The 17,086-nt window shown below is 44.6% G+C and overlaps 1 protein-coding gene across 2 annotated transcripts in view; it reads right to left on the reverse strand.

Moving 5' to 3' along the window:
• The window catches only part of man2c1 (mannosidase, alpha, class 2C, member 1), a 97,476-nt gene that overhangs the window by 11,852 nt on the left and 68,538 nt on the right, over positions 1 to 17,086 (reverse strand). For both annotated transcript variants that reach the window (XM_070865131.1, XM_070865130.1), the window contains 6 exons: positions 16,206 to 16,367; positions 15,120 to 15,202; positions 14,329 to 14,423; positions 5,936 to 6,040; positions 1,806 to 1,962; positions 1,573 to 1,716 (listed from right to left, as the gene is read on the reverse strand). In XM_070865131.1, coding sequence (XP_070721232.1) covers positions 1,573 to 1,716; positions 1,806 to 1,962; positions 5,936 to 6,040; positions 14,329 to 14,423; positions 15,120 to 15,202; positions 16,206 to 16,367 — 746 coding nt within the window. The remainder of the gene's footprint in view (positions 1 to 1,572; positions 1,717 to 1,805; positions 1,963 to 5,935; positions 6,041 to 14,328; positions 14,424 to 15,119; positions 15,203 to 16,205; positions 16,368 to 17,086) is intronic.

The following is a 17,086-nucleotide window of genomic DNA, read 5'->3' on the forward strand; positions in this document are numbered from 1 at the left end:
GGCCCTGTACAACTGCAGTAAGACCTCCCTGCTCCTATTCTCAAATCCCCTAGCTATGAAGGCCAACATGCCATTTGCCTTCTTCACCGCCTGCTGTACCTGTATGCCAACCTTCAATGACTGATGTACCATGACACCCAGGTCTCGTTGCACCTCCCCTTTTTTTAATCTGCTGCCATTCAGATAATATTCTGCCTTCGTGTTTTTACCACCAAAGTGGATAACTTCACATTTATCCACATTATACTGCATCTGCCATGCATTTGCCCACTCACCTAACCTGTCCAAGTCACCCTGCAGCCTCTTAGCATCCTCCTCACAGCTCACACCGCCACCCAGTTTAGTGTCATCTGCAAACTTGGAGATAGTACTCTCAATTTCTTCATCTAAATCATTAATGTATATTGTAAATAGCTGGGGTCCCAGCATTGAGCCCTGCGGCACCCCACTAGTCACTGCCTGCCATTCTGAAAAGGATCCGTTTATCCCGACTCTCTGCTTCCTGTCTGCCAATCAGTTCTCTATCCACGTCAGTACAATACCCCCAATACCATGTGCTTTAATTCTGCACACCAATCTCTTGTGTGAGACCTTGTCAAAAGCCTTTTGAAAGTCCAAATACACCACATCCACTGGTTCTCCCTTGTCCACTACTAGTTACATCCTCAAAAAATTCTAGAAGATTTGTCAAGCATGATTTCCCTTTCATAAATCCATGCTGACTTGGACCGATCCTGTCACTGCTTTCCAAATGCGCTGCTATTTCATCTTTAATAAATGATTCCAACATTTTCCCCACTACTGATGTCAGGCTAGCCGGTCTATAATTACCCATTTTCTCTCTCCCTCCTTTCTTAAAAAGTGGTGTTACATTAGCAACCCTCCAGTTCATAGGAACTGATCCAGAGTTGATATATTTCTGAAAGATGTACATTTAGCAGATAAATGTCTTGTACATGCAGCAGGACATCTTTCACTCATGCTTCATTTTCAATAGTCGCAGTAGCTGCCCAGCTTCTCCTTGACCTTAGAGGCGTAGAAAGATTAAGATCGAAAAACCACTGCCTTACCATGGAGTTCTTTGGGATCCAGAACTTCAGCCCTAATTAGGATCGACCTTCCTGGTATAACATAGGAACGGAGGTGGTCATTCAGCCCTCGGGCCTGGTCCGTCACTCAGTTAGATCTTAATTCCATCTACCCGCCTTGTATCCATATCCCTCAATACACTTACCTGACTAATATCCATCAATATCTGTTTCGACAATTTCAATTGCCCCCGCCCCCACAACCAACAGCTTTTTGGGGGAAAAGAGTTGCTCCTGCCCTTTGCATGAAGAAGTGCTTCCTGACATCACTCCCTAATAGATCAGTACTATACCAGGTTTACGTACTGAGTCACTGATCCCAAATTCTCGTACTATCCCAAAATGCTGAACGAAGCACCAATCTATTAACACTGGATTTTTATCGCGTATACTTTTTGGGCCCATTTTTCCGTTCTACCGCTGAAGGGATGCGGCGCGCCTGCGTGATGCAATTCCGCGTTATCCAATTCCATGTTATCCCTACCTCAAAGCGCGCCCAATCCCATGACGTGTTCCGGTGTGTTGGCCGCTGCAGGTGCCCAAACTGGATTTCGTACGTAGCGTTGGGGCTGTGCACCGTCGTGGGGAACTCCACCTTGAGAAACTTGTGCGCTTCGTGCCATTCCACCTACAGCAGAGAAACACCGTTCAGTCCAGCGGGTTGTCAAGTGCGCGATTGGAAGCAGAAAGCTTTCGGGTTCCTCGGAATCTGCTCACCTCAGTTTTAAACTTAATATAGGGACAAGAGGCGTCGAGTATGATTTCCTGGCGGATCTTGCTGGTGTCACTGATGCGGAGAGAGAATCGGACACTCCCCCTGACTCCGCCAGGGCATACTACCTCCAGAGGTTTCAGCACTTGTGACACCAGCTTCCTAATGACCAAAAACAAAAAAATAAGGGTCTCTCTATTTCACCATTGCTGTATCAGCGTTTGCAAGTTTACATTTGAGAAATTGTATGACATCTTAGCAGACTGAGCATAGGAACAGAGTCGGCAAGATTAATCTAGACATTTTAAATGATTTTCAGCAAAGCACTAATATAGGAGGGTCTTGCTTGCTATAGGCTTCAGGAGGTAACTGTTCAGATGGACTGCACCGTGGGCCAATTAACTTTCCATCTGAGTGGTAATCCTGGTTAATCTCCAACGAATCATGAAGGGAAGGTGGTAACTGGAAACATTCCCGTATGGAGATTTACCATTCCACGCTCCCTACATACAGCCACACCCTCCCCCTACCCACCCTAGTAAATGGGGGCGTGGGGGAGGGCTCAGGTGAAAAGTGTAGCACAAATAGTCGTTCAAAAACAAACAAAAGGGAAGAGAGTAGAGTAACAGGCAGAAATTGTGCTTTAGGCATTACAAGTAAAGGGAAAACTAAAAGATGTAAAGTGATTAAACCAGGAGAGAGAAGAAAGAAACATGTGAGTAAAACGCTAGAGCTGAAGGACAGGCTAGGGTGTGTGGCCCAAATAAACGTTCATGGAATCATAGAATGGTTACAGCACGGCAAGCGACTATTTGGCCCATCGAGCCCATGCTGACTCTCAGCTAGTCCCACTCCCCCACCCTTTCCCCATAGGCCTGCAATATTTTCTCTTCAGGTACTTATCCAATTGTCTTTTGAAAATTAAGGTTGAGTCTGCCTCTAGCACCCTTTCAGGCCGTGCATTCCCGATCCTAACCACTTGCTGCGTAAAAAAAGTTTGTTCTTGCATTGCCTTTGGTTCTTTTGCCAATCACCTTAAATCTGTGCCCTCTGGTTCTCGACCCTTCCGCCAATGGGAACAGTTTCTCTCTGTCTGGACCCCTCATGATTTTGAACACCTCGATCAAATCTCCTCCCAACCTTCTCTGCTCCAAGGAGAACAACCTCAGCTTCTCCAGTCTATCCACTTAACTGAAATCCCTCATCCCTGGGGCCATTCTCTTAAATCTTTTCTGCTCCCTCTCTAAGGCCTTCACATCCTTCCTAAAGCGTTCTTTGTACAAATGCATGGAGTGTAAAGAATAAATTGAATGAACCGCAGGCACGAATTCAAATTGGAGGGTATGACATGGTAGCCATTTCTGAGATATGGCTACAAGAAGGTCAGGACTGGGAACTAAACATACCAGGTTATAAGGTCGACAGGAAAGATAGGGAAAATGATGGGGGGAGGGGGGGCTAGACTTAGTGATTAAGGATTAAATCTCTTCCATTATAAGAAAGTATATAAAGAGAGGCAAGCAAGCAATAGAGACTTTATGGGTAGAATTAAGAAATAGGAAAGGATTTAAGACAGTAGCGAGAGTTGTGTATAGGCCCCCTGGTAGCAGCTGTGAAGTGCTAGATTGTATAAATGCAGAGATTAGACAAGCATGTTGCAAAGGCAGAGTGGATTTAATGGGGAATTTTAACTTTGATACAGAACAGCAAAGGGTCACAGATAGTGAGAGCTACAAAAAGAGAGTATGAAAAGAAACTTGCAAGAGATATCAAAGTCAATACGAAGAATTTTTACAGTTACATTAGGAAAAGGAGGGTGGTCAGCCCCTTAAAAACTGAAAGCGCTGATATTGTCAATGATAATAAGGAAATGGTGGACATGTTGAATAATTACTTTGCGTCAGTAGAAGAAGATAACATGCCGGGAATCCCAAGGAAACTAATATTGAATCGGTGACAGGGACTCAATAAAATTAAAGTAACTAAGATAACGGGAATGAAGAAAATAATAGAAAGAAGAAAGACTTGGATTTATATAGCGCCTTTCACGACCATCGGACATCTAAAAGCGCTTTACAGCCAATGAAGTACTTTTGGAATGTAGTCACTGTTGTAATGTGGGAAACGCAGCAGCCAATTTGCGCACAGCAAGCTCCCACAAACAGCAATGTGATAATGACCAGATAATCTGTTTTTTTGTTATGTTGATTGAGGAATAAATATTGGCCAGGATACCGGGGATAACTCTCCTGCTCTTCTTCGAAATAGTGCCATGGGATCTTTTACATCCTCTTGAGAGAGCAGACGGGGCTTCGGTTTAACATCTCATCCGAAAGACGGCACCTCTGACATTGCAGTGCTCCCTCAGCACTGCACTGGAGTGTCAGCCTAGATTTTTTTGTGCTCAAGTGCCACTCCTGGGACTTGAGCACAACCTTCTGACTCAGAGGCGAGAGTGCTACCCACTGAGCCACAGCGGACACTAAAATAGCACTAAAGAGTGACAAATCCCCAGGGTCAGAACATAGTTTTAAAGGAAGTAGGTGAGCACATTGCATATGTCCCAAATATAATCTTCCAAAGTTCTCCAGATTCAGGAACCGTTCCTTTAGATTGGAAAACTGAGCATGTCACGCCGCTATTTAAGAATGGCGAGAGGGGGAAACCAGAGAATTATAGACCAGTTAGCCTAACATCTGTTGTCGGGAAATTGCTAAGAGTCTATAATTAAAGATAAGGTGCCTGAAAACCTCGAAACTTTCCAGTTGATCAGAGAGCCAGCATGGATTTGTGAAAGACAGGTCATGTCTGACAAATCCGATTGACTTTTTTGAAGAAGTGATTAAAGCAGTGGACAGAGGAATGTCTATTGATGTTATTTCTATGGACTTACCGAAGGCATTTGATAAAGTCCCACAAAAAAAACCTATTATCTAAGGTAGAAGCCCATTGACCTGGTTAGGAAATTGGTTGAGCGCCAGGAGACAGAGTAGGGATAATGGGTCAAATGGGCAGGATGTGACTAGTGGTGTCCTGCAGGGGTCTGTGTTGGGGCCTCAACTATTCACAATATTTATTAACGACTTAGATGATGGCATAGAAAGTCATATTTCCAAATTTGCCGATGATACAAAGATAGGGGGAATTGTAAGTAGTGTAGATGAAGGCATAAAATTACAAAGGGATATTGATAGTTTGAACTGTGGCAAATGGGTTTCAATGTAAGCAAATGTGAGGTCATCCACTTTGGACCTAAAAAAGTTATAACAGGGTACTTTCTAAATGATGAAAAGCTAAAAATAGTGGCTGCTCAAAGGTTCAGAAAATAATCAAAAAGGCTAATGGAATGCTGGCCTTTATATCTAGAGGACTAGAATACAAGGGGTCATAGGTTATGCTGCAGCTGTACAAAGCCCTGGTTAGACCACACCTGGAGCACTGTTCTGGGCTCCACACCTTAGGGTATATTGTCCTCGGAGGGAGTGCAGCGTAGGTTTACCAGAATGATACCCGGACTCCAGGGGTTAAGTTACGAGGAGAGATTATAGAAATTAAGGTTATATTCCCTAGAATTTAGAAAGTTAAGGGGTGATCAGATCGAAGTTTTCAAGATATTAAGGGGAACAGATAGGATAGATAGAGAGAAAATATTTCACTGGTTGGAGATTCTTGGACTTTTGGGGGGGGGGGCATAGACTAAAAATTTGAGCCAGACCTTTCAGGAATGAAATTAGGAAACACTTCGACACACAAAGGATAATAAATCGACACACAAAGGATAATAAAAGTTTGGAACTCTCTTCCGCAAACAGCAATTCATGTCAGATCAATTATTAATTTTAAATCTGAGATAGCTTTTCGTTAATAAAAGGTATTAAGGGATATGGGCAAAAGGTGGATATACGGAGTTAGGTCGCAGATCAACCATGATCTCATCGAATGGCGGAACAGGCTCGAGGGGCCAATGGCCTCCTCCTATTCCTATGCCAGATATCTCCTCTCAGCTAGTTGTAGAATAGTAAGCACAGAAGTTTGTCAGTTCTGGCTAACGATAAATGACTTCTCCTTAGAATGGCACAGAAGTGCATGGTCTGAACAGGTTAATGCTGATTATAATGATTATTCTGGACTTTACCTTGTTTCCAAATGATAGTCCATGATGTCCCAGGCATCCCAATACAATGGGATGTCATCAAATATCACAAACTGGTTGCCACAGGTGCCCTCAGCAATAGTTTCCCTATAAATACAATACACACAACACAATGGTCTCATTAACTTGGACTCTGGTGATGAGCAAAACAAGCTGGAGCTCATGGAACTAGATTACGACAGGGAGCTACGTGGAAAAAGACATCGTTGCTATCTTTAATACACAAAAACAAAGAACAAGGACTGAACAAATACAGAAAATCTCAGCGAGAAAGAAAGGATAACATTTCATCAACCCCACTCTCAACTCATCATCATCATCATAGGCAATCCCTCAAAATCGAGGAAGACTTGCTTCCACTCAAAGTGAGATCTCAGGTGACTGTACAGCCCAATACAGGAATTAGTCTCTGTTACAGTCGTTTGAAGAAAGGGTGGGTGGGGCGTCTAGTTTGCCGCACGCTCCTTCCGCTGCCTGCATTTGTTTTCTGCATGATCAACTCTATTGTCCTTGTAAACTACCGCCCCATCTGTAACCTCTCCAAAGTCCTTGAATATGTTGTTACCTCCTAGATCCCGACCCATCTCTCCCACCCTGTTTGAATCCCTCCAATCGGGTTTCCGGCCATCCCACTGCACAAATATAGCCCGACCAAATTCACAAACAATATTCACTGTGGCTGTGAGCTTGGTGAATTCATCCTCCTCTACCATGCCAAGGCCCACTCATCCATCATCCCTGTCCTTGGCTGACTTCCATTGGCTCCCAGACCCCAACACTGCAAATTTTAAATGTTGAATATGTTGAAATCTATTCATGTCATCTCTATCTCTGTAATTTCGTCCAGTGATATAAAGCTCCAGCCAAGCTCTTCGTTCCTCAGAATCTGGCCCCTTGTGCGTGCCCTCTCTTTTGCCCCACCATTGACGGGCATGCTGTATAGCCCAAGATTTGGCATTCAAGATTCGTCAGGGAAATACGCTATAAACTGCCCGAGGATGCCCATGTTTGGAGTTCAACTGTTGACCTGAATGCTGGGAAGTAAAAAGTGACACTAGCTTTCAAGCAGTTAAGCCGTAAAGTAAAGGACAATCTCTGGCTCAGGTCCAAGGAAGAAGCACTCGAGAGCTTTCAAGAGTTCACAACCCCCTCACATTTGTGTGGGTCTCTGTGTAAGGAGGTGGGTTGTAAAAGTGGACCCAAATGTCTGCAATTCCGTGTTGACTTGTTGGGTGTGATTGGCACAAAACTGGGCAAGCCCTTCTGACACATGTCTCAGAAACAGAGGTTTTCAGTCTTTGGTAGAAGTATAAGTCCTTTTCTAGGGCCCAATTTTGGCAATGACTTGCTCCAATTTTTTTTGGAGTAAGTTGATTTTTCTGGCCTAAGTTTAAAAAACGCCATTTTCCCCAATCAACTTGCTCCAGAGTAACTCAGTTAGGTACGATTTTTTATGGTTCAGGTTTTTTTTTCCCAAAAGGGGGCGTTCCCAGCCACTTACACCAGTTGTGGCCATTTAGGTAATTCTGGCCAGCTAAAAGTTACTCCAAATCCACTTAGGTCAGCGTATGTGGCCAGTTCTGATAAACCTTGCGGGCAGTTAAGAAATTGGCGCAGATAAGTAAATAAAGACCTGCATCCAAGCACCAAGCACCAAACATTGCAAATAAAAGTTGAAATAACTCAATGAAGATAAAGAACTCAGGTAAATAATTGAATAACAAATAAATAATTGTAGTAAATCCTACCTTGAATTGAACTCGGCCGAGGAAGGCAACGGGCCGGCCTGTACGGGAGGCCATTCGGCCTGGAAAAGGGGCGGCCGGCAAAGACGCATCGGGAGGCTGGGGCGGGGGGAGAAAGCGGCTGGGCTGGGCAGAAACGCAGCAAAGTATCGGGAGGCTGACCCGATTCTGTTTCCAGCACAGGACGCTGGATCTGCTCACAGACCCAGTCGCCACGCCACGTCAGCAGCTAGAAGGTCCGGGACAGCGGCCAAAATCGGCCCGAAGATTTTTGGCGCACTTCCACGTGTGGAAAACTAGTGCACCTCTGGTAAGTACGCCAGAAATCTCTAGTGGCCAAAATTGAGCCCTTAGTCTCCATTAAAGTGCCGGGGGTGAATACAGGGCGGAACGACAGTTTATTTAACATCGCCATAAATGTCAGACTGTTTCCTTTCACTGTATTTAACTCTGAATATTTATTTAAGATTATTGTTGATTGGGTTGCTGATTTAGCAAATATTATAGCAATCCATTCTTTATTAGCTATGCTTTACAAATAAATACTGTATGAGTTGGTGAGAGGGGAGCGACCTGTCAAAAGCCCAGCGGGAGATCGAGAGCCAGTGTACTGGTGCAGCTACAGCGGGAGAGAAAGCAAAATAGAAGTAGAAAGTAATCAAAAAGTGACGTCACAGCCAATGGGGTAAGTGATTGGCTGGTGATTGGTGAGTAGCTTTTCTTTTATTTTTTATATCAGTAAGTGAACTATAACATTGTTATTACCAATTTAAGGGTATCTAAGGTTAAGACATGGCAGGAGAGCTCGGTCATGTGATATGCTCCTCCTGTACCATGTGGGAACTCGGGGACACTTCCGGTGTCCCTGACGACTACGTGTGTGGGAAGTGTATCCGCCTCGAGCTCTTGACGGTCCGCGTTGCGGAATTGGAGCTGAAGGTGGATTCACTCTGGAGCATCCACGATGCTGAGAATGACGTGAGTATCACGTGTAGTGAGTTGGTCTTACCGCAGGAGAAGGGTCCACAGCCAGATAGGGAATGGAAGACCAACAGGAAGAGCAGTGCAAGAAAGATAGTGCAGGAGTCCCCTGTGGTCATCCCCCTGCAAAACAGATACACTGCTTTGAGTACTGTTGGGGAGGATGACTCATCAGGGGAGGGCAGCAGCAGCCAAGTTCATGGCACCGTAGGTGGCTCTGCTGCAAAGGAGGGCAGGAAAAAGAGTGGGAGCGCGATAGTGATAGGGGATTCGATGGTGAGGGGAATAGATAGGCGTTTCTGCGGACGCAACCGAGACTCCAGGATGGTATGTTGCCTCCCTGGTGCAAGGGTCAAGGATGTCTCGGAGCGGGTGCAGGACATTCTGAAATGGGAGGGAGAACAGCCAGTTGTCGTGGTGCACATTGGTACCAACGACATAGGTAAAAAAAGGGATGAGGTCCTACGAAAAGAATTTAAGGAGCTAGGAGCTAAATTAAAAAGTAGGACCTCAAAAGTAGTAATCTCGGGATTGCTACCAGTGCCACGTGCTACTCAGAGTAGGAATCGCAGGATAGCGCAGATGAATACATGGCTTGAGCAGTGGTGCAGCAGGGAGGGATTCAAATTCTTGGGGCATTGGAACCGGTTCTGGGGGAGGTGGGACCAGTACAAACCGGACGGTCTGCACCTGGGCAGGTCCGGAACCAATGTCCTAGGGGGAGTGTTTGCTAGTGCTGTTGGGGAGGAGTTAAACTAATATTGCAGGGGGATGGGAACCTATACAGGGAGACAGAGGGAGACAAAAAGGAGGCAAAAGCAAAAGACAGAAAGGAGATGAGGAAAAGTGGAGGGCAGAGAAACCCAAGGCAAAGAACAAAAAGGGCCACTGTACAGCAAAATTCTAAAAGGACAAAGGGTGTTAAAAAAGCAAGCCTGAAGGCTTTGTGTCTTAATGCAAGGAGTATCCGCAATAAGGTGGATGAATTAATTGTGCAAATAGATGTTAACAAATATGATGTGATTGGGATTACGGAGACGTGGCTCCAGGATGATCAAGGCTGGGAACTCAACATCCAGGGGTATTCAACATTCAGGAAGGATAGAATAAAAGGAAAAGGAGGTGGGGTAGCATTGCTGGTTAAAGAGGAGATTAATGCAATAGTTAGGAAAGACATTAGCTTGGATGATGTGGAATCTATATGGGTAGAGCTGCAGAACACTAAAGGGCAAAAATCGTTAGTGGGAGTTGTGTACAGACCTCCAAACAGTAGTAGTGATGTTGGGGAGGGCATCAAACAGGAAATTAGGAGTGCATGCAATAAAGGTGCAGCAGTTATAATGGGTGACTTTAATATGCACATAGATTGGGCTAGCCAAACTGGAAGCAATACGGTGGAGGAGGATTTCCTGGAATGCTTAAGGGATGGTTTTCTAGACCAATATGTCGAGGAACCAACTAGGGGGGAGGCCATCTTAGACTGGGTGTTGTGTAATGAGAGAGGATTAATTAGCAATCTCATTGTGCGAGGCCCCTTGGGGAAGAGTGACCATAATATGGTGGAATTCTGCATTAGGATGGAGAATGAAACAGTTAATTCAGAGACCATGGTCCAGAACTTAAAGAAGGGTAACTTTGAAGGTATGAGGCATGAATTGGCTAAGATAGATTGGCTAATGATACTTAAGGGGTTGACTGTGGATGGGCAATGGCAGACATTTAGAGAACGCATGGATGAATTACAACAATTGTACATTCCTGTCTGGCGTAAAAATAAAAAAGGGAAGGTGGCTCAACCGTGGCTATCTAGGGAAATCAGGGATAGTATTAAAGCCAAGGAAGTGGCATACAAATTGGCCAGAAATAGCAGCGAACCTGGGGACTGGGAGAAATTTAGAACTCAGCAGAGGAGGACAAAGGGTTTGATTAGGGTAGGGAAAATGGAGTACGAGAAGAAGCTTGCAGGGAACATTAAGGCGGATTGCAAAAGTTTCTATAGGTATGTAAAGAGAAAGAGGTTAGTAAAGACAAACGTAGGTCCCCTGCAGTCAGAATCAGGGGAAGTCATAACGGGGAACAAAGAAATGGCAGACCAATTGAACAAGTACTTTGGTTCGGTATTCACTAAGGAGGACACAAACAACCTTCCGGATATAAAAGGGGTCAGAGGGTCTATTAAGGAGGAGGAACTGAGGGAAATCTTTATTAGTCGGGAAATTGTGTTGGGGAAATTGATGGGATTGAGGGCCGATAAATCCCCAGGGCCTGATGGACTGCATCCCAGAGTACTTAAGGAGGTGGCCTTGGAAATAGCGGATGCATTGACAGTCATTTTCCAACATTCCATTGACTCTGGATCAGTTCCTATCGAGTGGAGGGTAGCCAATGTAACCCCACTTTTTAAAAAAGGAGGGAGAGAGAAAGCAGGGAATTATAGACCGGTCAGCCTGACCTCAGTAGTGGGTAAAATGATGGAATCAATTATTAAGGATGTCATAGCAGCGCATTTGGAAAATGGTGACATGATAGGTCCAAGTCAGCATGGATTTGTAAAAGGGAGATCATGCTTGACAAATCTTCTGGAATTTTTTGAGGATGTTTCCAATAAAGTGGACAAAGGAGTACCAGTTGATGTGGTATATTTGGACTTTCAGAAGGCTTTCGACAAGGTCCCACACAGGAGATTAATGTGCAAAGTTAAAGCACATGGGATTGGGGGTAATGTGCTGACGTGGATTGAGAACTGGTTGTCAGACAGGAAGCAAAGAGTAGGAGTAAATGGGTACTTTTCGGAATGGCAGGCAGTGACTAGTGGGGTACCGCAGGGTTCTGTGCTGGGGCCCCAGCTATTTACATTGTACATTAATGATTTAGACGAGGGGATTAAATGTAGTATCTCCAAATTTGCGGATGACACTAAGTTGGGTGGCAGTGTGAGCTGCGAGGAGGATGCTATGAGGCTACAGAGTGACTTGGATAGGTTAGGTGAGTGGGCAAATGCGTGGCAGATGAAGTATAATGTGGATAAATGTGAGGTTATCCACTTTGGTGGTAAAAACAGAGAGACAGACTATTATCTGAATGGTGACAGATTAGGAAAAGGGAAGGTGCAACGAGACCTGGGTGTCATGGTACATCAGTCATTGAAGGTTGGCATGCAGGTACAGCAGGCGGTTAAGAAAGCAAATGGCATGTGGGCCTTCATAGCGAGGGGATTTGAGTACAGGGGCAGGGAGGTGTTGCTACAGTTGTACAGGGCCTTGGTGAGGCCACACCTGGAGTATTGTGTACAGTTTTGGTCTCCTAACTTGAGGAAGGACATACTTGCTGTTGAGGGAGTGCAGCGAAGATTCACCAGACTGATTCCCGGGATGGTGGGACTGACCTATCAAGAAAGACTGAATCAACTGGGCTTGTATTCACTGGAGTTCAGAAGAGTGAGAGGGGACCTCATAGAAACGTTTAAAATTCTGACGGGTTTGGACAGGTTGGATGCAGGAAGAATGTTCCCAATGTTGGGGAAGTCCAGAACCAGGGGTCACAGTCTAAGGATAAGGGGTAAGCCATTTAGGACCGAGATAAGGAGAAACTTCTTCACCCAGAGAGTGGTGAACCTGTGGAATTCTCTACCACAGGAAGTAGTTGAGGCCAATTCACTAAATATATTCAAAAGGGAGTTAGATGAAGTCCTTACTACTCGGGGGATCAAGGGGTATGGCGTGAAAGCAGGAAGTGGGTACTGAAGTTTCATGTTCAGCCATGAACTCGTTGAATGGCGGTGCAGGCTAGAAGGGCTGAATGGCCTGCTCCTGCACCTATTTTCTATGTTTCTATGTTTCTATGAATGAAACCCCTGCTGCTTTCAAATCAAAGTGAGTGAACAAACACCACCAAGATTGTTTTAAAGAAAGACTTACATTTATATAGCGCCTTTCACGGCCACCGAACATCTCAAAGCGCTTTACAGCCAATGAAGTACTTTTGAAGTGTAGTCACTGTTGTACTGTGGGAAATGCGGCAGCCAATTTACGCACAGCAAGCTCCCACAGACAGCAATGTAATAATAACCAGATAATCTGTTTTTTGTTATGATGATTGAGGGATAAATATTAGCCAGGACACCGGGAATAACTACCCTGCTCTTCTTCGAAATAGTGCCATTGGATCTTTTACATTCATCTGAGAGGGCAGACAGGGCCTCAGTTTAATGTCTCATCCGAAAGACGGCACCTTCGACAGTACGGCACTCCCTCAGCACTGCACTGGAGTGTCAGCCTAGATTTGTGTGCTCAAGTTCCTGGAGTGGGACTTGAACCCACAACCTTCTGACTCAGAGGCGAGAGTGCTACCCACTGAGCCACAACTGGCTCGATTAGAAATGAACAATGCTAATTTTCACCAATTGATAGAAAAATAATCACCAGCTGTCAGAACTTTAATTTCCTGAAGCTTGCTTCTGATTTAAGATGCAGATTCCCGAGAGAATTTTAAAAAGCACGGCGGGGTGACAGCAATTGCCCACAATCACTACTTTATATTGTAGCAATTCTAGCCACATATCTGTACGTCACTTCGACTTGGAAGGACTGCCCATTACACATTACAAAAAGTTAAAAACTACTGACAACTTTTCACTGTGCTCTACATTGTGCCTATTAATTTGGCATAGCTTCGATCTGCTGATTCACATTCCCGTGGCCGTTCTGACTGAACACGAGGCCGAATCTGTGGGAGACACCTCTTCAGCTGATTTCAAAGGAAATTTCCCCATTCTTGTTGTGTCAACGTCGGTCTTTATTTTGTGGCGGACCTCTAATCTTGTATTTTGTTTTTATACTTTCAGTCCAACATAGCGGTATTTTAAAATATCGCTTTCGAACTATACTTTCAGGCAAACTTGCTTATTAATTAATGAAACAAAACAAATACGGGGCTGTATTTTTACAATTTCTAAAATCGGGACCGGTGTACATAGAATTCTAAACAGTGTGTGATCCCGAGCCAGGTTTCATTACTGGTTGCAACCCATGCTTAATAAATGTTAATATAAAAGAGAACATCTGTCGGGGAAAATGCCTGGCTCTTAAAACTTAAAACTTTAGTACTTAATTGAGGTATAAGATTTCAAAGAAGTTCCTGGAACAAGTCAGTAAAAATGGTACCCTAAAGGATTCATTTGGGAGCGAGACAACATTAAACTTTAAAATGAAGCCCTTCGTCAGTGTGCAGTAATAGTGTGCCTGGTTAAGATTATAATCAAGGTACAGATGTTAGCGGTATTCAATTTTGGCAACCTTTAACGGTCTACGTGGCAGTGGCGATCAAAGTAGCGTTAATTCAGTAAATTCACCATCGCTGTTGGCTTTCATGGAGGAAGGGGCGGACAGAGATATTATAACTGTTTTAGTGAGGAAATCTGCAGCAAAAATGTCCCCGGAAATTATGACGTGGGGCAAGGAATGGTATAACTCACTCACACCATCATTTCCTGGAATTTCTGCATCGTAATGTTGGCACAATGCATAGATGCACCAGCAATGGAGCAAGTTTTCAGGTAATTCCGGGCTGAGTGTTTAAAGAAAAATGAAATTCTCTCATTTGGACTTAAAATGTCCTTACTTAGCATATTAAAAAAAAGTTTTCCTGTACCTTTTATAAAGTAAATGGGAAAGTGATGTCATTCGGCCCAGTGAATCAAACACGATTCTGAGAATTCCGTTCTCCATAATTACACAGCCATCTCCCTGCAACATGAACAAATACTGCATGAGAATGTAAAGACCACTGTAAGGAAGAGGGCAAAGGGAACAAGAGAGAGAATGAGGGAACATAGGAACAGGAGCAGGCCATGCGGCCCCTTGAGCCTGTTCCGCCATTCAATGAGCTCATGGCTGATCTACAGTGGGAACAGGGAGTAAGAAAGACGGCAAAGGGAGTGAGAGAGCACGAGGGAGAGAGAGAGCACGAGGGAGAGAGAGAGCACGAGGGAGAGAGAGAGCACGAGGGAGAGAGAGAGCACGAGGGAGAGAGCACGAGGGAGAGAGAGAGCACGAGGGAGAGAGAGAGCACGAGGGAGAGAGAGAGCACGAGGGAGTGGGCGCAGGGATTAAGAAAGACGGCACAGGAAGTAAGAGAACATGAGAGGCAAGGGCACAAAGAATAAAATGGATTAAGAGGGAGGGGCGAAGGGAGTAAGGCACAGAACGTGGTAAACTGAGTAAGAAAGGTGGAAAATGCACTAGAGCATTCGAGAGCAGAAAGAAGAGAGAGAGTAAGAGAGCAGCAGAGGGAATATAAGACACAGAGAAGTAAGAAATAAAGAGACGAAGGTACAGGGAGTAAAAGCATGAGAGTACACGGAGTAGAGGAAGTAAGAAAGGGCACAAATATTTATTGACAGAATGAAGAGAGAGTATCTTATTACTTTATGTTATAGTTACCTGAGAAGTGACAATGACGGGATGAGATGGGACCAGAGGGGTGGTCACTGTAGCAAATCCCACACTGGGAACCTTTACCAGGGCTGCAAATGACGCAGAATGCAAACCTTAGTAACCGCAGTATCACAAGACTTCCCTTAGCTGCCTTCATTTACTTACGCTTTAATATTTTGGTAAACACACCCGCTATTTCATTGATTTAACAATGATGGTCTCACTTTCACCACCATTCTGTCCCTATGCCCGGCTTCCCCACACGGAGCCGAGTGCACGCCAGCCTGTGGTACAGGCCTGGGCACACGCCAGCCTACCCCGCACCGAGCTGTGGAGCGGAAGTCACCCAGGGTGTTGACTCAAGAACAGCGTTAACAGAGGCCAAGGAGCAAAAGTGCCCATTTTCTCTGTCATGTATCCAGACATGTTTACTGCTTGTACTATTACATATGATGTGCCACCAGAGGGCACTACTATGGGAAACTTGTACACCAGCTGTATGGTCAGTAAGGTGTGCCACCAGAGGGCACTGCAGTGGCAGGTGTGCCAGGCCTAGTATAAAAGGCAGGCCACCAGGTGTGATCCTCACTCTGGAGTTACATTAAGTGGACTAAGGTCACTACAGTTCATTTACAATACATTGCCTCGTGGAGTCATTATCAGAGCATCTAAAGACATAACAGTCTTGACTGGGGAATAACGAATTTGGCCTAAAATACAGAAGAAAATAAACTACATTTAAAAATAGAAAAAAAATCATATTTCTGAGTGCAATATTTCAAAATAGTTTCTTTCTGACCACAAATATTTTTTCAAATTGAACTTTGCAGCGAATAAATTTCCATCACAGTAGAGTCTCCGCAGGCACCGACAATACCCTGCTGACGTGGGATGATGGGATGTCTACTCCTGTAGGGCAAGGATCCCCTTGCCACTTTCCCTCTCGGGTACAGGGTTCCAGTCCCATATAGGGACCAGCAGAGTCCTACTTTATACTCTCGAGGGCAATTGTGCTTATTCAGCTGAGGTAGAGATTCCAGCGAAAGCTCTCTAGTTGGGAGCTTTTGGGTCACCAAGTTTAATTCGACTTACCTAGGACCTCCTCTCCCTCCAGTCGAGGCATCGAGATGACTTCGGTCCGTTCCCACGACAGGGTGTTGAGTACATTGATGTTCCTCCCAGTCTCCTGCACAGATCCTCCCAAGAGACACTGTATGGCCTCTTTCAGAAGTTCATTGCCACTGCTCTCAATTTCTGTAGAGATTGAACAAAGGTTACTAGAAAAATATGGACCATCGCTGGATGCAAGGAGAGTCTTCATTCACTGACTGTGAGTCAAGCTTCGCAAACAAAAAAGAAAATCTATTGGAGAGTAGGGAAGGGGGGAGAAAAATCACGCTCACTTATAGGGTATCTTAGACTTTCGATACTTCAAGTCAGGTGATATTCCCCCTCGGCTGCTGGATCATGACCTCATTCTCATGTCTGCATCCTCAGCAAAAACCATCACAAAGGAACCTCAAACTCAGTGCAATCTGAAATATTTCAGTCTAATATTTAAGGGGTTACGGTAGCATAGTGGTAAAGTTACAGGATTAGTAACCCAGAGGCCTGGATGAATAATCCAGAGACACGAGCTCAAATCTCACCGTGGCAGCTGGGGAATTTAAATTCAGTGAAATAAATCTGGAATAAAAAGCTTGCATCAGTAATGGGGCCCAAGTTTGCCCAGAAGGTGCTCAGTTTTTTTTGGAGCAACTAGATTTTTTTTGGAGTATCTTAAAAATCGCAAATCTGCCCATTTAAGTTGCTCCAGTGTAAGTGAGTAGGTTTTTTTTTCCCCAAGTTAATTTTTTTTCCAAAAGGGGCGTTACCAGCCACTTACACCTGTTTTGGCCATTTAAGCAAGCTTAGACAGCTAAAAGTTATTCCAAACTAACTTATGTAACCACACTTGTGTCCGCACAGAAAAA

The sequence above is a fragment of the Pristiophorus japonicus genome, chromosome 21 (assembly GCF_044704955.1).
Source record: "Pristiophorus japonicus isolate sPriJap1 chromosome 21, sPriJap1.hap1, whole genome shotgun sequence".
NCBI classification, from domain to species: Eukaryota; Metazoa; Chordata; class Chondrichthyes; family Pristiophoridae; genus Pristiophorus; species Pristiophorus japonicus.